Source organism: Lissotriton helveticus, chromosome 7 (assembly GCF_964261635.1).
Source record: "Lissotriton helveticus chromosome 7, aLisHel1.1, whole genome shotgun sequence".
Taxonomy (NCBI): Eukaryota; Metazoa; Chordata; class Amphibia; order Caudata; family Salamandridae; genus Lissotriton; species Lissotriton helveticus.
The window spans coordinates 253524387-253548237 of NC_136068.1; the positions used below are offsets into that span (position 1 = coordinate 253524387).

General features: G+C 46.3%; 1 protein-coding gene across 1 annotated transcript in view; it reads right to left on the minus strand.

Moving 5' to 3' along the window:
- PEDS1 (plasmanylethanolamine desaturase 1) overlaps window positions 1-23851 on the minus strand; it is a 215378-nt gene that overhangs the window by 72764 nt on the left and 118763 nt on the right. The window contains exon 3 of the mRNA XM_078652029.1: window positions 18019-18110. Within this exon, the coding sequence (XP_078508155.1) occupies window positions 18019-18110 (92 nt within the window). The remainder of the gene's footprint in view (window positions 1-18018; window positions 18111-23851) is intronic.

Here is a 23851-nt window from a genome sequence, read left to right on the forward strand (position 1 = left end):
GCCGGAGAAGAGGTTTTGTATGGCAAAAGTAAGTACACCCAATGCTATTTGAGCTTTTTTTTTTTAAATGGCATGTTGGTGATAATGTAGGTTTTGAGGACCACTAAATAAATTGCCTTACCGTTGTTGAGACACGAGGCAACAGTGGCGGAAAAGTTTTTTACTCTGGAGAGAACTGTGCAGTCTGAAAAGTTGGTAGGTGCAGAAGACAGCTTAAGCATACATGAATAGGTCCCACACAATCTACAGTTTAAACTGTGTATCAGTGCAAAAGGAAGCCTAAAAGCCTAGTAGCAGTAAATACATTTGCAAGTTGATCAAGTTACTTACCTTCTGTAACACTCTTTCTGGTGGATACTCTAACTGCAAATTCTGTACCTTTTCCATTTACCCCAAGTGCCAGACATGATCACGATTTTAACAGCAACTGTGAACAGGCAGGATGTGATGCGTGTGAATTAAAGGAAAACGAAAACTGAGAAACCACATTGGAGGAAACCAAATCATGGACAAACTATTCTAAAGAAAACAATTTTAAGGAAATATCAAAACAAAAGAAGAAAAATTGAAAATTAAAGGAAACATTTTATAATAAAGATCATTTTAAGGAAAAAAAATCTAAATTAAATTAAACTTGGTTGGAGTTTAGGACTACTGTGGAATTTTTGGGTTCAGGGATTGGTAATGTGTAGGATGATGAGGGTTTTTTAGGAGTCAGGAATAACCGGAGTTAGGGAATAGAAAGTTTTTTTTTTTTTTGTTTTTTTTTGGGAGATCAGAGATAGGGTGGTGATGGGTTTTTAGGGTTCACAGATGAGTGGTGTTTAGGTTTGAGGTGTTTTTAGGTTTCAAGGATAGGTGGAGTGTATAGGTGTTTTGGGGTTTTAGGGTTCATGATGGGGTGGAGTTTAGGGTGGAGAGGAGACTTAGGGATTAAGGGAAGGGTGGAGTTTAAATGTAGAAAAGGGATTTTAGGTTTCAGGAAGGAGTAGTTTAGGGTTATGAGCCAATTTTTATGGGTCATGTTTAGCTGGTGGGTGGGGTTTAGGAGTGGAAGGGATTTTTATGGTTTTGAGATGGGTACAGTAAGGGGTAGAGAGTTTTTAAAAGGTTCGGAGCATGGTGGATTTGGGTGTATAAAGGGCTTTTAGGCTTCAGGGATGAGTGAGTGTAGTTTAGGTGTTGGAAGTGGTTTTAGGGGGACAAGGATTGATGGCATTTAAAGGTTCTGAGGGGGGCAGTAATTGACAGTGTTTACAGATGGTGATGGGTCAGCGAAATAAAAGCATTTAAAGTAACTGTTCGACAACGTAAAATATATAAATATGATATATTGCCACTGAAGTAAAGCAATGAAATGAATATCACAGACAAAACTGTTTCTGAAAGCAAGGGTTGCAACCTGTGCATTTACACTTCTAAAACTAAACATTTAAAAGACAATTTCGACCAAAAATACATTCTGAGTTGGTTTCTAGGAAAAGGTAAATGCCATTCAATATGAACATTTTCATTTAACAGTTTAGATGAAATGGTTTCTCAGTAATGGTATTCCATGAATTCGGTACTCTATGAAATCACATACAACCATCAGAATGCAGTATCAGACTCCATGAACATCTCATAGCTCTGTGGAAGCGACAGTGCTGAGCTGCGTACAGATATTCTTGCAATTTAACGGGCTCTCAGATGTGGATGAACTATGATAGAATAGAGATGACAGTTTGCAGAATCTAAAAGGGCCGTATTAACAATCACAGTAGTCCACTCCACATAAAAGGATGGGGTAGGGTGGGGAGAAATCTGCTGTTATATAAGAGTATACACCAGAAAGAACATTACTAAACATAAGTAACTTGTCCTTCTAATGCATTCTTTTAACTGCGGAGTCCTCAGCTTTTGAATAGATACCCAGAGTAGTACTTCTCCAAAGGTGCCGGTTATAAGGAATGAACTCATACCAAAATGTCCTACAGAATCAAGCAGGCAAAATGGCCCACTAAGTGCAAATGACTGGTGAGGAATAGGTGCTTGGGGAAAGTATGCAAAGCTGCCAGTGTTGCACCTATGCAAATGTCTATTATAGGAACACCTCACGCCAACACTTTCAAAATTGCCTGCTCTCTGGTGAAATTAGAATGTAGGCCATTGAGGGGTGGATGTTTCTTGGCCATGGTGCAGAAAGAAAACATGTTACTTACCTGTAACTGTAGTTCTCCAGTATTGGAAGCTTCCATGGCTTCACATTCCTGAATCATTCCCCGTCGTTGAGACAGGAGTCGCCGGTATATAAATAAGCAATGCTTAGTGCAGTGGTATTCAAACTGTGGGGCGCGCCCCCCTGGGAGTCCGTGGCTGCATTCCCAGGGGGGCATGAATGAGTCTTCAACTATTTGCTATTTGTCACACAGTGTGTCTAGCGCTTTGCTGGGGAGAACCTGGTTTCAAGTTACAACAACAGAGTCTCCCCCCCCCTCCTTATAAATGGAGTGGCAGTGTGTGCGCCCTTCAGTGCGGCCCCCAGGCAGGGGAGGCACAACATGCAACAGTCCTACAGTAGAGTGCCACTCGGAGGCACCATCCCTCTCTGTGTGACATTGCCGCCAGCCGCTAAAGAAGCCCCCTTGCAAGGCAGCTCCTAAACGAAGCAGCTCTATGTCGAAGTGTGTGAGCTGATCGTGACGAGGGGTTTAAGAGAGCGCACTCCTGCACGCACAATACTCAAAGGGCTTCAGCCCCCCCCTCCCCCGTCGTGTGAGACAGCTTTCCCGAACACACACAGCCCCACCCCAGTACTTCTACTTTAAAAGACCATTTGCTTGTTAATGGGGCTTCCTTGTTTTTCACCCCTTTGTAGAGCCCCTGAATCTCTCAGCCTACAGCAGCAAGAGTACCAGTGTTTTTGCACTATGCTCCTCGCAGAGCGGGAGAAATTAACAACGAGTTCACAGTCTCTGAGGCCACTAAACAGCACCAAATTCAATAGCCAAAGCAATCCTCGTGTTGAACTACTAAATTCCCATATTACCAACTTTTAAAGTGCTGGACCCTCTGTGCCCTGTGTGGGGATACTCAATGGCCATATAACTAATAGGAGCACCAGTACGCTGCTTACTCTGTGTTTATGTTGAGATCGTGTGATCTAATAGTGATATGGGGATTTCGGTATTCTCATTATAATCAAGCTAATGCATTTTCCATGCCCTGATGTATGATGCAAGTATTTTTTGATACCATAACTGTCAGGATAACGAGTATCATGTCAGTAATTGCACAATGTGCACAGTATTTCTAATTTATGTTGTTTTGGACTATGATATATACATACATATACATATATGTACACACACACACAATTTGCATATAGCCATGTCTGAACTGGGGTGGCATAGTGGGCTAAAGAACGGTGATGGGTCAAACCCAGGTCTTTTGACTGGGTGTGAGTGTTTGATTGGTTCAGATGCTCCGTCCATCACCACCCCCTTTTGTACCACTTTTGGCCGCCATAAGTGTGGCAGGGTATGCTCAGACGTGAGTCCCTTGCTCACTTTGCCACTGGATTCAAGCAAGCCGGGCTGAAGATGGCTGTAATGCCAGAAACCGGTCCTCGGAAGCTTGTTTCCGGTCCAGGGAAGGCATGGCTTGGCAGTTCGGGCTGGACTGTTCCCATGAGGCACAGGTTCAGACTGATTTGCATATAGCCATGTCTGAACTGGGGTGGCAGAGTGGGCTAAAGAACGGTGATGGGTCAAACCCAGATCTTTTGACTGGGTGCGAGAGTTTGATTGGTTCAGATGCTCCGTCCATCAGCACCCCCTTTTGTACCACACACACAATATGGCACATTTTTATATAATCAGATTTGTAGATCCAATTAGTACAGCAGGTGCTGTGGCACCAGGTCCCAGTGGTATAAAGGGCCAGCTAAACCCCATGTCTGTTTTACTATTCGTACTATTAGACTATTATTACAGTAGGGTCCAGTGGCAACTTGCTTTGGCAGAGTTGCTTTGCGCCTCTGAGTAATGATCTATGGGGGTGGAAATTGTAGCAGAGGAGACACCTTTCTGGGGGCATCAGAGAGAAGACAGTGACTATGATGGGACAAAATGAGAGCTCATGTTTTTAACGAAGGGCAGAGGAGACATCCCACTTGGCAAGGCAGTACTGATCAATGGTGAAGTAGGTGCAGCAGCACCAGGGTCCACTGGTCTAAGGGGCCCACTGTATTACAGTTATGTCTTCTTAAACATAAAAAGGGTATGTAAGCTAATTTACCTTGCTAGCATTAGGACCACAGGCACCTTTGCTGCAAAAAGGGGGGCAACATATGAAAGCTCATGTTTTTCTGGGGGAGGAAATGTGGCCTTATTATGAGAGATGCTCAAATTGGACCAGGGGAACTAGGTTCAAGTCCTAGCTTGTTGCTCAACATCCTGTGATTCTTGGTGAATCACTTAATTTTTCTAAGTCTTACAAAATCTCACCTTCGGTAATGTAATTGGAGTATATTTCTTGCTGCTCAGGGCCATGGTTATTATTACTATAGCATGTGCAGTTGCATTGATCTGAGGAGTGTGATAGGATCACAGATACCAAATTATGGGGAGCAGAGCTTTTCTTGGTTAATTCATGTTTTTGCTTTATGAATTTGCCATTTTGTAAGTCTTACATTTATTGTGGAATATATGGCATAGAAAACATCTCCCTGAATTGATCTCATAAGCCCCGCCCCTGTGCTCAACCCTGCCCCTCCCCTAATCCTTGTCATAAAGGTTTGGAGGGGGGCCCCGGCGTCAACATGTTTTATTTGAGGGGGCTTAGAGCAAAAAAGTTTGAAGACCTCTGGCTTAGTGTATAGCAAACTGAAAAGAGGCCTAGGCCCCTTTCCCTTTTGCAACCCATAACCTTCGTTATGTAAAAGAAACCAAACTTGGCTCTGGACCAATCAGATCTCCTCACCCTCTAGAACACTCCTGAGAGAACCTTTAGCCCCTAAGATTTACACGCACTTGTGCCACAGACACCTTTCGTGCTAAAGCCAAGTTGAGCCTCTCAGGGGAGGAGGGTGGGTCGCATGTGAATCTATGAAAAGGTTCCAATACTGGAGAACTACAGTTACAGGTAAGTAACTTGTTTTCTTACTCCAGTATTGGAGCTTTCATAGATTAACGTGTCTGAATCAGAATAGCGAGCAGTAAATCAAAGCACATTTTTTTCTGTCACCCAAAACTATGAACTAGGCAGCATAAGTCATTTAACAATAGTAGTAGCAAGACATAAATATACATCTATAGATGAACGTTCATAAATCATATATAATACAGCATAAGACAATACAATGTACTTATATCACCAACCAAGGAAGGAGGGATGGTAAAGAAGGCTCACCGTTACTGGAAAAGTTTCCTCAGTACTGCTTGTCCCACTGCCACATCCTTTTCTGCAGGTGCATCAAAGCAGTAATGTCTGGTGAAAGTATGCGTACTCTTCCAGGTAGCAGCCTTGCAGATATCCTAGATATGGACGCCCGAAAATAAAGCAGTGGAGGTGGACACTGCTCTCATGGAATGTGCACAAACACATGCATTTAACGGCCTCCCAGCCGCCTGATGACAGTACTGTATGGCACTTGAAATCCACCTGGCAATTCCCCATTTCGACAATGAGAACCCCTTCCTGGGGGCACTAAAAGCCACAAATAATTGGGTAGATTTCCTGAAAGGTTTTGTTCTTGTTAAGTAAAACTTCAGACAATATTGAACATCCAAAGTATGGAGAGCCCTTTCTGCAGCTGTCGATGGTTGAGGAAAAAACCTTTTATGGATCAACGGCTCATTCAAATGAAAATCTGTTGGTACTTTTGGGATGAATTTGGGATTAGTCCGGAGGACAATCCTGTCCTCTCTGAACAGTAGAAAAGGTTCCTGAACTGAGAATTTAAGATCCGCCCTGTGAATTGGCTCGAAAGGCTGTTTCATGAACTGGTATAGAACAATGTTCAACTGCCATAGCGGTGGCAAAGGACTTATAGGGGGAAAGACCCTAAATAATACCTTCATGAATTGTTTCATAATTCTTTCCGACCATAGAGATGGACCCGATTAAGTTCTCCTGTATCTAGAAATCGCCGCCAGATGCACTTTAATGGAAGCAAGGGCCAAACCAGATTTTGCTAGCATCAGAATATATGGGATGATCTGATGTGCCGATGAATTCAGGGGCTGGAGATTGTTTTCCTGGCACCATAAACAGAATCTCTTCCACATCATCCTATACGTTCTATTTGTGCTCTCAGTCCTTGTCTTTGATAGTATATCTCTGCATTTTGCCAAAATTTCTAAATGGTGAAATTTGCAGTATTCAGGAGCCAGGCCGCTAATCTCAGTGAATTCAGGTCTGGATGAAGCACCTGTCCCTGGGCCATAGTCAAGACTGCTAGTATTTGCTGTAGACGTATTGGACGTTTCTCCGACAGTAGGAGCAACTATGTGAACCAGTGTTGCCTGGTCCACCATAGGGCTATCGGTATTATCTTGCACGGTTCTTTCTTCATCTTTGTGAGCACCCGTGGCAGGAGGGGAATCGGTGGAAAGGCGTAGGCAAATACGCCTGACCATGCCATCGAAAACGTATTCCCCCACGATCCCTGTTGGTGATGCCAGCTTGCGAAAAACCAGCATTTCTTGTTCTGGGCTGTTGCAAACAGATCCACTGTCGGTACTCCCCATTCACCAAAGACTCTTAGTAAGATGTCTTGGTTGGGTTCCCACTCGTGGCAGGCCGATTTCTGTCTGCTGAGAGTGTCCGCTTCGATGTTCCGATCCCCCGGAAGGTGAACCGCCTTTAGAGATACTCCGTGTTCAATAGCCCATTTCCATATCTTTTGGGCTTCCCGCGATAGGGAGAGTGATCTTGTGCCTCCCTGCTTGTTGAGATAGTGCATCGCGGTTGTGTTGTCTGTTCGCACCAAAACAGATCTTCCCTGAACTCTTGGTAGAAAATCCAGCAGCGCCAAGCCTACTTTTCTTCGCTCCAACAAGTTGATGTGAAGTTGTTGTTCCTGACGTTTCCATCGACCGCTGACCTGTGAATACTGGAGGACTGCCCCCCCCATCCTTCCAGAGATGCGTCCGTGGTAATCACCAAAGGAGCTGTTTCGGTAAGGAAAGAAAGACCCACTGAGATGTTTCTGCTTTGGGTCCACCATGTTACTGCCTGCAGCATAGCTGGCCTGACATTTACTTTGTCCTCGAAGGATCCCTTTGCTTGGTACCATTGCCGATCGAGCTCCTCCTGCATTGGACGTAGTTTTAGTCGGCAAAGAGGAATGAGAGGTATGCACAAGGACATCGTCCCTAGGAGCGATTTGTATTTATGTACTGAAAGACACTTTTTTCTCATGAACTCCTTGGCTAGAGTTACAAGTCCCAGTTGTCCTCTCTGTGGAGGGAAATGCTTTGTTTTCTAAGGTGTCCAGAATTGCCCCTAGGAATGTGATCTTTCTGGAAGGTTGAAGGGATGATTTTTCTATATTCAACGTCAGTCCCAGTTCAGCAAACAACTGTATGCATGCATTAGTTGAAGTCTGAGCTGAAGCTTCCGATGGGGCCTTTATCAACTAATCGTCCAGGTATGGAAATACTTGGTGTTTTCGTCTTCTGAGAAAGACTGCCACCGGAGCTAGATATTTCGTAAAAATTCTCGGGGCAGACTTGAGGCCAAAAGGCAGTACTTTGAACTGATAATGGTCTCCGGCTACTGTAAACCGAAGATACTTCCTGTGGGAAGGATGAATGGGGAGATGAAAATATGCATCTTGCAAGTCTAGGGTGGTCATATGATCCCCTGGGTTTAAGAGCAGTAGAATGTCTTGAAGGGTCACCATCTTGAATAACTGTTTTTTGAGGTAAGTATTCAAAGATCTTCGGTCCAGTATCGGACGCCACTGGAGAGCATTCTTCCGGACCAAGAAGGAACGGGAATAAAATGCTCTCCCTTTCTGGGAGATCGGCACTGGTTCTATTGCTCCCTTTCGGAGCATTGTCAGAATCTCCCGGCGCATTTGAGATAAAGGTTTGATCTCTCGACTTGTAGGTGGAGAGCAAGGGGGAAATTGAAGAAATTCTAGAGTATGTCCTGCAGGACAGTAGGATCTGCTTCCTATGGTTACTCCCACTTTTTGCTGTTTTTCACTGGATTAGCGACTTTAGTCTGGCTATGGCCCTGCTAATCAGGACCACAGCCTAGCTGTTCTCTCTCTAAATTGATTCCATGTACACTAGGTACATACCAGATTGGTTACTGAGTTACCTTGTGAGCCCCTAGTATATGGTACCTTAGGTACCAAGGGCATAGGTACCCCAGAGGCCCACCAGGGGCTGAAGCATGTATTATGCCACGCCAGGGAAGCCTTCCAAAATGGCACCACAGGTTTGCCCTTGCAGTCTGGGTAAGGTGGTGTAAGCACCCCTTACTGGGATATAGTATACCTATATCCAACCATTTAAAACAGACACATATTAACCTATAAGTCACTCCTATGGCAGGCCTTGACCAGCCTGAAGGCAGAGTGCTTGGTTTTGTGTGATAGGGTGCCCTAGCATGAACTGCGCCCCTCTGCAGCATTCAGAAACCCTTCTTTACAGCTGTTCTGTGATATGGCCATACCATATACTCTTAAGTGCATTATAATCCTCCCGGTTAATGCTAACTTTGGTTTGGCTTTATCAAAACATGTCGTGTCTGGTGTCAAACACTTTGGAATACTACCCCCCCCCCCCACCCCCTGCCAGTTCTGGCGGAGGGGGTAGCATTCCACCCTTCTAGAGGGAGAAGACATGTACACACTGGTATACCCAGTAATCGTTTTAAAGAGCCTCAGCATCACAAAATGTATGCTGCTGCCACAGCCATAAGTCTGACCTCCTGCTGCTGGACAAACCTCCGGCAGGGGAGGCCTGGACAATAGGTTTCCTGTCCAGGGAGGTGCCAGCACCTCCCCAGACAGGCTTTAGTGTATTGGGGCAGGGTGGGATGCATTCAGTGAATGGTCCTCCCATAGGTGGGACCCTAGGGTTAGTACAACCCGTAAACTTAGTATAAGTATGGGAACCCAGTCCCTAGGACTTTAGATTACCCTGGACGAAACTCTGAATACGAAATCCTGGACTTTCAACATTCCATATGGACTGGAAGACGGAAGAAATCTCCCTTGGGGTCAAGGAGTGACCTCCCTGTTCAAGCAGGCACCAAAAAGCATCTTGCCAATCTGCATTTTTTTAGGCTCCCGTCGGATCCCGAAGAATCTGCAACACAGGACACGAGCTCACAGGCATCTCTGAGGCCAACACGAGATCCCAACAAAGCTGAGACACGCAGCAGACACAAGAGACGTGGGACCGGAACTCCTGGACATCCTGCAATTTTGCAACTGCACCTACTTCCCGAAGTTTCCCGAAGTTGTGCATTGGCTATTTGTCGCCCTTGCCCCGAGCACCTTTTGCACCGAAGCCGAGAGGCCTACACTCCACGAGTGTCCCATGGGCCCGTTTTCTTCACGGCAGCTCGAGGCTCCTTCGCGATCCCTAGTCCATTGGCTAGTGGGTCCCCACGAAGGTAAATCCTTTGTTTCTTGAGCTTTCCTGGTTTCGCCAGACGTGCTCTGACTCCCCTCCAAAGGGTGAGCCCCTCAGACTTTGCTAGTCTGCACCACAGACAATCTTGTCATCTTGCGTGGGTTGCTGTTGCCAAGGCTTGTTGGGTCCAATCCGATACAGACGCTGCAGCACTCGACATCCTTCATGGGACAGCTCAAATCCAGCTCCTGGTCGTCGTCGATGCCTCCTGGTCCTCGTAGCTGAAGAGTCAAGCTTCATCTACTTCACCTTAAAGCACCCAACATGTGTAGGGGAGAGGGGTTGGCCTAACGGCTAAGGCGCTCGACCTCGGACCTGGAGGAACTGGGTTCGAGTCTCGGTAACGACGCCAAAAACCTCCTGTGATTCTGGGCAAATCACTTAATCTCCCCATGCCTAAAATGAAAGTGTGTCCTCATGTAACGTAACTGGTGCTATGTAAAGCGCTCTGATAACTGTTTCGGTTCGGTTCTAGTTCGCGCTATATAAAACTCTGCAAACAAAACAAACAAACAAACAACATCGGCTGGCATCTTGTCGCCATCCTGGTCACTGGCTAGTGACCCAGACTCTGTCCCCTCTGCTTTCAGGTTCTTCTGATCTCCGATCCACCCTTGGATCCATCCAGACACTTTGCTCCTGGTCGCCTGCAGCACTTCTTGCAGCTCTCCATAGGAATAGACTACGAAACCCGACATGAAAAGACACTTATGCACCCGGCTTCCCCGAGTGAGGTAACACAAGTACTTCGGTGCTCCCGTGGGTCTTGACTCTCAGTGTCCAGTACTGAAGGGGTTCCCTCGCATTCCACTGCTAAGTGTCCTAAACCTTTAACTTTGTAACTTAAACTTTCCTCATAGAAGTCTATGGTGATTCGCGTCTGTGTTTAGACACTGCACGCGTCCCCCATGGGTCTCCTGCATCCCTACCTTGGGTGGTTCCTGATTGCCCTAGCAGTTCTACAGGCCCTAGGCCTCACTATTATCCCCCACGTGGTTCTTATACCACTATTTTAGTATATGGTTTGTGAGGCCCCAGGGCAAAAACGTATACTGTGCTATTTACTGTGTGCCATTTAAAGTTCTTGTGTTGTACTTTGGCCTCTAGCCTCATAAAGAGACTAGAGGGGTTGTGTTTAGAATATATATATATATATATATATATATATATATATATATATATATATATATATATATATATATATATACACACCTTATGTGGTGTACTTTCATTTGATTATTCAAGAGATTATAGACTGGTAAAACAAGCTGCTTTAAATTCCTTCAAGACTTAGCCTCAAGGCTGCTCTCCACAGCTACCACTAGGATAGCTTTCTATAAAGGTTGTCTTAAACCTACCATCAAGAAAGGTTGTTTGGACTGGTGCAGGGTCCCACTAGAATAGTAGACATCATATGCCAGGCCAACTTCTCACATGTCCAAATTGTATGATGTTGAGGACCCATTTGTCCTTTTTGTTTGCCAATGATGTAGATGGGAAGGGACTCTTCCACCCAGGGGAACTTGTGGAGGGGAAGGAATACATTAAGCCGGATACTGGAGGTTGTCATGGTCTTCTATCATTATATTTTCCTTGATGACCCCCTCATCCTCTTGGAGCAGATATAGAATAGCTCCCTGACTGTCTCGGTCAGTATTGTTGATGGTATTGCTGTGATGACGATGAATAAGAGGGGTATCTTCCCTAGATAGTTGTCCTCTTCCTCAGGCGCCTTGAAAGGGCACCTTACTATATTGTAATGTACCTAGGGCCTTTGCCGTATCTGTATTTTTCTTGATAGCCTGAAGGGCCTCATCTACTTGCCTTCCAAACAAATCTTCCCCATTGAATGGGAGATCCAGAATCTTATTTTGGACCTCCGGTCTAAAGGCAGGAGCTCTTAACCAACCTTGGTGTCTTAGAACCACCGCACCCCCTAGGGAGAGAAAGGTTGTGGTCCCGATGTCCACCGCACAATCGATGACTTCAGCCGAAGTCCTCTCTCCTTCTTGCAGAACTTTTTTCGCCTCCTGTTTGTTGTTCTCAGGAATGAGGTCTATGCATGGAGCCATATCACACCACATTTGCCTGTCGTATCTACCCAGAATGGCAAGGGCATTTGCCTCTCTAACGAGGAGAGCTGAAAAAGAAGAAAACCTTTTCCCCGCATTGTCCAGACCTCTTCCCTCCCTGTCTGGAGGTGCAGATATAGGCGCCGGTGGATTCCTAGATTTTTGTTGCGCTGCCTGGGAAATTACCGAATCCGGTTTAGGATGGCCCAGTAAACACGCTGGTGCGTCTGAAGGGGCCATATATTTCTTTTCCAGTCTAGTGAGCACAGGTGTAACCGTCGCTGATGTCGTCATCACCTTCAAGCCTTCCTCCCACAAATGGTTGACAATTGGTATAGATCTAACCGATTTATGGTATGGCTCTTTAAAATCATAGAGGAAGCATTACGTCTGAGTCGTAGCCATTGGAAGCTGAAATCTCTTTGCGGTTCTTTCCATTAAATTATGGAATCCACCGATATCCACCGGTGGGGAATCCGCAGGTACTGGTGTGGGAGACGCTGGAGATGGGATCAGGTAGTCATCCCACTCCTTGTTGGGATCCGTTATTTCTCCCTCTTCCTAGTCATCATCATCATCATCATCCGTGGTAACCAGATCCTGGTGATGTTGAACTTGAGGTGTTGGAGGCGTAATTTCTGGTAGTGGCTCCCTGCTTCTGACTGGAGTAGCCGGGATGGAACGTGGGCGTGACACGGGAATTTCCTGAGAAGCTATTGTCAGCGGAAATCTCTTTCTATAGTCTGCCAGCATAAACTGCAGATCCATCATCATGGAGGATGGCATAGCAACCATTTCTTCATGGTATCCTTGTCGATAGTGTTGCTGCGAGGGGTTCTGATACTCTCCGTAACCCTCTTCGTAATCATCCTCCTGGCATTTCAGATGCAGTTGTGATGGACTACTGGCATAACCAAAGGGTCCGTCATCCTCCGACTCCTCCTCCTTCTCCTCCTTCTCCTCCTCCAGTAGATGTGATGGAACTAGGAGTAATTTTGCTCGGGGAAGTGACCTCTGGCGTAATCTTCTTACGGACAAGTAATTGTTTTTCTAGAGTTTCTCTCGACGTCGTCGAGGAGATCGCCGTCGACGCTACTGGTAACGATATCGTTATCGTCATCGTCATCACCAGGCATAGAGCACTCTCCGTCGTTGACGCCATAGTAACCGTTGTCGATGTTCCCATCGACGACCCCGTTGTCGTCACCGTCGGCGACATGGTCGTTGTCATCACTGCGATCGTCGTCGATGTCGTCGACCCCACAATAGGCAATGATGGTGACTTTGTCCTTTTCTTTACCTCTATCTTTGACGACGATGGTTTCTTAGTCGACGAGCCCGTCGATGATGTAGGTTTCTTAGATTTCTCCTCAGGAGGCATAGAAGATGGCTTCATGAAGGGCTCTTTGACCTGAGGTGGTGACTTTGATGGCTCAGAAGTAGATTTCTTTGAGGATTTCTCACCAGTAGTATGTCCTTTACTCTGCTTTTCCTTTGGTTGAAGAGATTTTGAAGGACTACGCCCAGAAGGCCCATGAGTGGTCTTTTTTAGGGCCTTCCCAGGGCGTTCCTCTGAGGAATGAGTCTGGGGCGATTTTCTTCTCTTGTGAGATCTCCTAGATGTAGAGGAGGATCACTCATCGCTGTCACTAGAGATAACATCCTTTCTAGCCTTTAGCATCTGAAGCCGTATTAAAAGGCATCCCTCACGATCTCTAAGTGTCTTACTAGAGAAAGCGCGACATACCTTGCAGTCATTGGCCTGATCAGGGTATAGACAGTAAATGCAGTCTTCATGAGGGTCATCAGTGTAGAGCCTCTTCTTAGAGCAGGTAGCACAGGCTCTAAATAGACCTTTCTTTTCCAGACATTCTAAAAAGAATGTACCTTAAGACAGTCCAAAGTATTCTCAAATCCAACTGAAGATGAAAGAACAAAGTTCCTCAAAAAGGCTGAAAAGATAGAGTTTGAGCAGAGCTCAAAGGAGACTCCCTAGCACAACGTGCGGTAGAATATCTGAGGCGCAAAAGGTTCTCTCAGAAGTGTTCTAGAGGGTGAGGAGCTCTGATTGGTCCAGATCCAAGTTTGGTCTCTTTTACATAACAAAGGTTATGGGTTGCAAAAGGGAAAGGGGCCTAGGCCTGTTTTCAGTATGCTATACACTAAGCATTGCTTTTTTATATACCGGAGACTCCCGTCTCGAGGACGGGGAATAATTCAGACATGTGAATCTATGAAAGCTCCAATACTGGAGTAAATGAAATGTTTATGCACAGGATGATCCACATGGACAGTGTTTGTCTACGCATCACCTTTCCCAATTTTAGAACTGGCTATCCCCACAAAAAGATTTTAAACCACGTGGTGCTCCCTTGTATGGCTAATGTAGAAGCTAAAAGTTCTCAGAGTAACCAGTGAAGCCTCTCCTTCTCTTTAGCTGGATCTGGTGGAGAGAAAAAAAGCAGAAAGGATGTTGGATTGTTCCATGCGGAAGGGAGATACAAACTTGGGCAAAAAAAAGCAAGGTCCTCAGCACCAATTTGTCACAAAAGTAATTGGTTTCAGAGGTTGTACTAGCAGTGCCTGTAGCACACGGACATAGAAGGCAGATGTAATTGCGATGAGGAAAACCATCTTGATGGTGAAGAGCTATAGAGTACAGCTAGCATAGGTTTGAACTGCGTGCACACTAAGAATGTAAAGTTCCATTGCCGTAATGGAAGTCATTAGTGTAAACATGTGCGTCAGTCCTTTTAGGGACTCATCACAACCGACTTCTAGAACAAAGGTAAATGCAACAAGGCTGAGAGAGAGCAGACATCAATTGTGTCCACTGCAAAACCTAGTGGGCCAATAACAAAACAAAACATCAGATAACGTGGCCTGCAGAGGGTCAAGCTGGCGGCCCCCACCCTAGGGCACAAATTTCACCCAATGCCCCCAATAGATTGATTGGGTGACAAGAATCACATCTACTATTTCAGCAGGCAAGTTGAAAATGATTAGTCATTGCTGTTTAGTCTCTGTGCATGGAGGTGTAGTTTATGGAGAGTACAGGCGGAAAGCCTCCCATAGGAACTCTCTTGGCAGGAACTCCAGCACAAAGTAATCAAGACACTATGCATTCTTGGTGTGGAAAAAAGTTCCAGCCCGGGCATCAACCGGGCAAAGTTGTCCTCAGGCACTCCGGGTCGAAGACACTTGATGTCTGTTGGACTCGTCTACTAAGGCATCAAGCAACCCTGCCAGATGATTGGCCACTGTGGCTATAGCTCAACAGTCCAGCAATCTGCAAAGGCGTAGTGTCTCATGACACAAGGTCCACATCCTCAGACTGCTCTTCTTGATGGAATTCCACATGACGGTCTGCAAGGGCTTTTCACAGCCCTTGCAGACCGTCATGTGGAATTCCATAAAAGCATAAAAGCTTTCAGAGCTAGACAGATCACTAAGCTGCAGAAGCCTGACTGGGAGCTTTTGTTCCACTGGGGACCATAGACCCCTCATCTCTACCTCCCTCAAGTGACCTCCCCAACTATGTATTGGTTACTACTGTGAGCCCTGGTTGGGAGAAAGGTCTGCTGCATGACAAGTTGTGTTCCACCTTCCAGCGATGTAGGCCCTAGAGGTTCCCCTCTGAGAAACAGATGTTATCTGAACTGCAGCCCTGGTTCTGTCCCCACTAGAAATGAAGGTTCTTCATGAGGGGCTGCATGTGCCAGTGGGCACAAGAAGCCAGGAGGATGAAGACGCTGGGAGTTCAGGAAGCCTGAGAAGATGCTGCATCAAGACAGACAATTGAACCTTAAACATCAGGGAATCATTGCAGGGATTGAAAGGTCTTGAACGCTACTGTGTCCAGAATGCAAGTCTAAGGAAATAAACCAATCCTGTAGCTCCACAGTAGAAAAAACCTAGGCTAGAGTGACCCACAAAAGATCAAAGATTGCCCAAGACCTCCATTCATCTTAGCCACCAAGAAGTAGCAGGAGAAACATCCCTCACCCTTCACTCCTTTCGATACCCTCCGTGGCCCCTTTTGCAAAAAGCAATTGAGCTTCCTGCAGAAGGATGGCAGCATGGTTCACTGAAGCTTGAGCGAGAACCGGATGGGATACAGAGGGGGGATAATGTTAAAGGCAGGGCATACCATTTCTGAAGAATTTGTAGAACCTAGTGATCTGAAGTTACGGAGTTACAGCCGTGTAGGAAAAAGCAAATCCTCCCCCAACTTGTTGCACATGCTCTTGAAAGAGGAAATCAAAGTGCCTTGAACACTGTTGCAGTGGGTGCAGAGGAGCCTTTTCTCTCCAGATCCCAGAGTCAAAGGGCATGTTAATTAGGAATGCCTGCAAGTTGCTAAAGAAACCTTTGGTACACATTCAGGAATATTGCCCGATAACAGCGGTGTCAATGGCACGGCCTATACAGCTTGTAGTGTCATGTCTGCCCTAAAACATTTAGCGGGGTCTTGTGTATCCTGAATTGTTTTGACAAGGGCATTCCTGAATTCCTCAGGAATGGTCGACAAGGTCGCACGTGAAAGGTTTCAATGGCCATCTGTACTTCAGCTGAGAAGACGTACACCTTTTAGGGACCAAGGGCACAACTGATTGAAGAAAATACTCTTACAAAATATGCCAATGCACTCAGATTCCCCATCTGAAGGAGCAGAATGAAACACATTTAGGTTAGCCTTGTTCATGGACGGCTTGGACCATTATTCTCTCTGGGGTCAGGTGTTTAAAAAAAGGGAATGCTCCGTCTCCCTGGGCTGGCCTATGCTGTAACCTTGTTCCTGGGCAACTAACTGGGCACAGAAAACATTTCTTCACCAATGAGGACATGTTATCAAGGTGTCTGTCGGGGCCTCATTAAATGGCAGCAAGGGTTACGATATGGAAGGCTGCAAGAACTCAGTGAACAATTTGTTTTTTTCTCAATAATTGAAAGTACTAGATCTAGTGCTTCTGTTGCACAATCTCAGCAGACGTAGGTAGACTGCTAGAATGTGGAAGTCCAAACACAATCCAACATCAGTATAGTGAGGGGGAAGTAAGTGGTTTGCCTCCTCAATAGAGCCTCTGGCCTCCTGTAGTACTGGCATTGAGGAAGGGACTGGGGATCATCGAAGGTTGGTGTTTGCGCTTTGGTTATTTCACAGTGCAACATGGGCCAACACCAGGTCCAGGTCGGAAAACGTCATTGAAACAAGATTGATAGAAACAGATTGCTGGTGCTATCCAAACTGGCATGGCCTCTGGGGCCAGAACAGGCAAGGAGCGGGGAAAATGTCCCTTCCGGTTAGTGTCAGGGGGCTCCCTCGCCTCCATGGAGCCTAAAGGCGATCTACAGGAAGCAGACATCACCTTAAAAATCTGCAGCCTCTTTGAAAACCTCCATCTGCTCAAGGGTCCATGACAAGTGGGGAAAATTCAGGGCACGGAGAAATCCGCTTTGGAAAGAGCTTGTAGTCATATGACACTTATGGAGTTGGACCACTGAAGTGCCAACTGTACGGTTCTCCCCTACGTGGGAATGGCAGGAGAGAAATCTGCATGGCCTTTATGGGAGACTTTGATTTTGACGTACCCGATGACTTGGAGCAAGATTGGGACTCGGCAAGGGATGCATCACAGAGAGTTGGAGTGGTGTCGAAAACCATGGAAATAAAATAGGAACTGTCGTCAGAGTGCAGAGGTGGTGCCTATATGCAGCTTTGTACGGTCCCTTACAGGGCTGTACAAGGCCATCATGGAGTCTGATAGCATTTCCGACTGGGCTGCAGAAGCAACTGCTGTTACAAATCTGGATCTAGTCTGGTGCCTGGGGATATTGAAAAAGAGAGGAATCTGTGGTTAAACGTACCCACCAGGATTATCCCTTTCATAGAAAATAAAATTATAAAAAGAAGGACCGCAGTTAAGTGTATGGTTGGATGGACGTTTTGTGTTTCCATGTTAATGCATCACAAATCCAAAGAAACAAGGGACCAACTGTATCGTACAGTGTTCATTAATGGTGAAGTTTTCCACCAAACCATAGTAAATCAGTTGTAGCTTTGATGCATTGCTAAAAGGGAGTGGGAAACCTGCTTGTTTTTCTCTGAAGTTAAAATTCATCTTGGGACCTATCAGCCATAACATTTTGAAAAGCAACTCTACCCATCCGTGCCCACCCTCAACTGCCTATCATTATTGGTTGACATCTCGGGTATGTACCACTAATCACAAACGACAGCAAACTCAAGCTTAACATTTCAGGAACAAGTAATAATTATTTTCATGAATATAAAAAAAATGACTTACTTTCCCAACAATTGGCAGCTCTACAGATCCCCAAGTGTCTGCTCCCCAGTGAACCAATCCAGACATAAAATCTGCTGTAAAGATCCCTGCAACTTTAAGAAAGAGAGCAGTCAAAAAATGGTTGGGTGACATGAAATTCAAGTTCCCACTTAGAACCCATTTGCTGCGCTGAACGCCAGGACTTATTTTTGTGCAAATATCAACAGCAAAAATTGTACATTTTTATGAATTACGAAAGCACAGGAAAATGTAATAGTAACTGTAAGGCAATTCTAAATCAAGATGTTTTTAAGAGGAAACTTCAACCCATTTTAATCAGAAGTCGGACAATTAAGCGTGACCACCAATGAACAGTTTTCCCGAGTCCTGGGGAGCAGGTTGTTACCTTCGGAGCTTCAGGTTAAGGACACCGTTGTCTCCAATACTGTTGTACCAAGTAGGCATTATCTTTCATGTCAACTGTGACCATGCTTTCCGTTACGCCACCTCCCCTTCCTCGCCACGCTTGCAAACATATTTGAGAGGTGTAGAGGAGAGGAAAGATTCAATGGAATTAATACCACACACCTGGAGACTCCTTTACTCACTAGTGACTTTGAAAGTAGTCATATTCTCCTGGGTGCAACAAAACAAAGGAAATAAGCTTACCAGGGCGATTGCACTAGGTGAGACTACTTAAAGAAGCATTTACAATGCAATGGTCTCGGCATTATTAAAGGTAGAGCTATTGGCATTGCTCATGACTTTTTTTTTAAATCTTAAATAAATGGCATTGTCATTTACATTGCCAATAGCTTAATCGTTAAATAAATGGCAGTCATGTACAATGCCAATAAGTTAATCGCTCGCAAATGCATGACCTATTGCATTTACACCCACAGAGCCCCACACACAAAGCCACCCACACACACAGAGCCACACACAGAGCCCCCCCCCCCACACACACACACACACACAGCCCCCCACACACACACAGCGCGCCACACACACACACACAGCGCGCCACACACACACACAGCGCGCCACACACACAGCGCGCCACACACACACACAGCGCGCCACACACACACACACACACACACACAGCGCGCCACACACACACACACACACAGCGCGCCACACACACACACACACAGCGCGCCACACACACACACAGCGCGCGCCACACACACACACAGCGTGCCACACACACACACACACACAGCGTGCCACACACACACACACACACACAGCGTGCCACACACACACCGCGCCACACACACACACACACACACACACACACACACACACCGCCACACACACACACACACACCGCCACACACACACACACAGAGCCACACACACACACACACACAGAGCCACACACACACACAGAGCCACACACACAGAGCCCCACACACACAGCCACACACACACAGAGCCCCACACACACAGAGCCCCACACACACAGCCACACACACACAGCCACACACACACAGCCACACACAGAGCCACAGCCACACACAGAGCCACAGCCACACACAGAGCCACACACACAGAGCCACAGCCACACACACAGAGCCACACACACACACACACACACACACACACAGAGCCACACACACACACAGAGCCACACACACACACAGAGCCACACACACACACAGAGCCACACACACACACAGAGCCACACACACACACAGAGCCACACACACAGAGCCACACACACAGAGCCACACACACAGAGCCACACACACAGAGCCACACACACAGAGCCACACACACAGAGCCACACACACAGAGCCACACACACAGAGCCACACACACAGAGCCACACACACAGAGCCACACACACAGAGCCACACACACAGAGCCACACACACAGAGCCACACTTAGTACTTTGGTTATTTCTTCAAGTGAGGCAGGGGCAAAACAATCAAGTGAATCAGGTTTGTGGATCTTTCAGGGCAGGGCAGGGCTCGCAAATGTGTAGTGTCAGGTGGAGGGAAATTGGAGTAGATGATTGAAATTTTCTCCTGAAAGAAAGCGACTAGGTAATCACAAAGTTCCTGGGATTCCACGGGCGTTTGTTTGCATACTTCGGGTGATACAAAATCCATGACGATCTCGAAAAGGGCTTTAGAGGAGTTACTGGAACTCGCAATTTGACTCAGAACATAAAGGCGTCTCGCCGACTTTAGGTTCCGGTGGTAACTGGCCAGAGCTTGTTTGTATATCTGTCTGTTCTGAGAGGACTTACTCGCTCGCCAACGTCTCTTTAGTTGTTTGCAGGAAGATTTTTCCTGCCTTAGTTCTTTATAATACCATTGTGCTGAGCTTCGATTAGGGACTGGTCTAGGATTGTTGCTTATCGGAAAAGTCTTGTCTAAGGCTTTCACAAAGGCCTTATTAAAGGAGGCCAGCATAGTGGATACGTCTTGATCGTATGTTAGTGGTATCACAAGGAACACTGTTGAAGGCCTCTAGCGTAAGCTTACGCCAGGGTCTGCGGGTTGATTGTTTCCTGGCCGCATTCTGTTTGGTAGATTTAAGGTCGATGTTGGGGGTGGAGAACTTAATCATGGAGTGGTCGGTCGAGGTGAGGGGCCACGGGGAGTCGCACACAAGCTGGTCAGTATTGGAGAAAATTAAATCCAAGGTGTGACCCGCCAGGTGAGTTGGACCATTTACTCTTTGAGAGAGGCCTAGCTGCTCCAGATCTGCGAGGAGTTTATTTGCCTCCTCTGTTGTATGTGATTCGCAGTGAAAGTTAAAATCGCCCAACATCAAAAATGTATTTGACGCGAGGACATGAATGGCTATATAGTCTACTAGTTTGGCTCTAGGGCCGGGGGGCCGGTAGACTAGGGCTCCTATCCAGCTTTCCGTGGGGGATATAATAACTTTAAAAATGCCTATTTCTAGGCTCTCGTCTATTAGCGTGAATAGCCAAGATATGCCAAGATGGTTTTTGAAGGCGATGGCTATTCCACCTCCTGTTTTTCCCACCTGATCGAGATGGATGAACTTGTAATTCTCTGGAATGGCAATGTTGATAATAGGATGGTTTGAAGGGTTCAGCCATGTTTCCGTAAGGAAACAGATCTCTGGGGAATGAGAAGTAATCATATCCCATATTTCGAAAGGGTGTTTGGCTATAGAGCGCACATTGCATAGAATGTAGGATGGGCCCTCAGAAGAGAAAATTCGTTGAGGTCGGGCTGGCAGCGCATGAGATATATGCAGGTCGCTCTGAAAAGAGCAGTGTCTGCAGGCTACCGGGCCTTCCAGTACATTAGGGAACTTCTTTAAGCAGCTTATAATTGGGCGTTGGTTGGCTAGTTCTACAGCTCTAATGTTGTGTAGAGAGTCAGAGGAGTATGATAAGTGAGTGGGGAGAATAGATTTTACATGATTTTGAGCAGGATCTTTGGCCTCTGGGCTCGTGTGGGCTCGGACGGGCACAGACGGGCTTTCCTTTGGCGCACCTTCGGCGGGTCGTCGGCGCGCCCGCTGCACGGAGGCATGCCCATCTTCTTTTATGCGGGCGCAGAGCGCGTCAGAAGACTAGCCCGCCACCCTGCGTACCTCCCCAAGATGGCCGCTCGATTTGGCCTGCAGCCTCCGTGGGCATGTAGCAGCTCAGCGCCTACTCGGCTGAGTGAGAGGGGCGATTGCGGCGACGAAGTTAAAAAGTGAGCAAAATTGCCAAATTATATTCAATTTTTAAAAGTACATAGGTACAAAATTACACACAGCTCCCGGCTTCCGCCTCAGGAATGAATCTAGGTCTAGCGCCTGCGCGGTAGTTCCTTCTTTTTTGCGGGCGCAGAGCGCGTCAGAAGGCTCTGGAGACCCTGGGCCTGGCAGCACGTTCATAAGGGAGGGCTCACCAAGGCTTATAATAAATGAGACCCAGCCACCATTTTTTACTCCTGATTTTTTATTAAATTCTTCATGTAACTGGTCATATTTGATGTGCTTAAAAGACAGAGGTAAAATGTCCCGCTAGGTCTTCTGACAAATTGATTCTTATTTTTTTAACACACGGATTGGAGTTTACAAACTCTTCTCACTTTGCAGTCAGAGAAAGTGAATTCAAGTGATTTATGTGAATCTTGCTCGTAGGGCGAATGAAAGGAAAGGATGTAGTGTGTCATGTTTTTGCGAAACATACATGTAAATACCTGTGAAAAGTGAACTGTACATATTCAGCAGTTAGAAAATCATACATGAAGTACATTTTTTGGTCATTCTGAAGTGTGATGGAAACAAAGATTATAGTGGGATCAAAACAAATCAAGACCTTTTACTTGGTGATGCACAAATGAAAAATATTCACTGAAATCAGATTTCCACACATTATCGTTTGTGTGCAATACAGTTTTATCAGTTAAACCGTATGTCTTTGCAAATTGAGTGGCCATTTCAAAGGAAAATGTGCTGCCTGTGAATGACAGTAGCTACTACACCATGCTTTAGTTACATTTAAAAAATCTCCTGCCTCATCTCTATTAAAGGTAGATGAGTCACAAAATGTTGTAGTTCTAAAAATTGGGTTGTGGTTCTAAAAGGTTTACAAGCACTGGTATAGTTCAATTTAAAAGTGACTGCATGTCCTTACATTCATCGTGGTAATATTGTACTGTTTACCTGTGGTTCTGGTGGGAACATGTGAGCCCATATTTCGCTGGGCAATTAAAATGCTGCTGTGTCAGCAAAGTAAATCACAGAGCATGACATAACAGGAAATGATGTGGCCTAACGGCTAGGGCGGTCGACCTCGAAGCTGGAGAACCGGGTTCGAGTCTTGGAAGGGATGATCAACATCCTGTGATTCTGGGCAAATCACTTACGGCCTGATTCATGAAAAAGGAAATCTGCGACTCTCAAATTGCGATTCACAGCGATTCACAAATCGAAAGTCGCAGATCGGAATTCATCATAGTTAGCGATAAAATAAAGCGAATCGCACACGGCCGCAAAAATCGATAGCGACAAAAGAAAATCGCCGAAAAATCGCTATTACCCAGATAATCCGTCTCTATTTAGCACCATCGCAAATCCCCATTAGCGAAATCTCGCTAGTAGCGAGATCGCAAAAACGGGAAGTCGCTTTTCGAGCACAGTGATGACATCACAACCAGGAAGCAGGCAGTTCCCACCCCCATTCAGAACTGTGAGGCTGATCTCGAGGCTGCAGCTGAACAGAGCTCCTTCCAGGACACCTCCCAAAGTCGCTAAACTAACCCATTTGTGACTGCAGCAATGTCAGAGGAGCCTGCACCAGGGCCCAGTGACACCGGGCGCAAGAGGAAGATCAAGTTCTCTGAGCAGGAGTTGGAGCACCTCATTGAGGGAGTGGTTGATAACCACTCCAAACTATTTGGGAAGGACTCCAGGAGGGTGCCGGAGATGGAGAGACGTCGAATCTGGCTTGGGATATCTGCTAAAGTGCACGCTGTGGGCGTGACACACAGGTCACTGGATGAGCTCAAAAAGAGGTGGTACGACCTCCGAGGTCGTGCCAAGGAGAGGGTGGCAGAGAGGCTGGGCGAGACACATGCTACTGGGGGCGGAGAACCTACTGTCCCTCCCAATACCCCCATGGAGGACCGCGTGGAGGACACCATGGAGCCAGAGGCGTGCATAGGTGTCGTCAATCTGGACTCATCCCGACCCAGCCAAGACAGCCAAGGTAAGTGGCATGTGACTGCGACCCTGTCCCCTAACAATGGTCATGGCCCTATAGACTCCCATATTCATCCCAAGTCATGTAAACAATGCACATTAGGTCATGCCCAAAAGCATTGTGGGACATGTAGTCTGCCCATAATGTAGAAGAACCCCAAT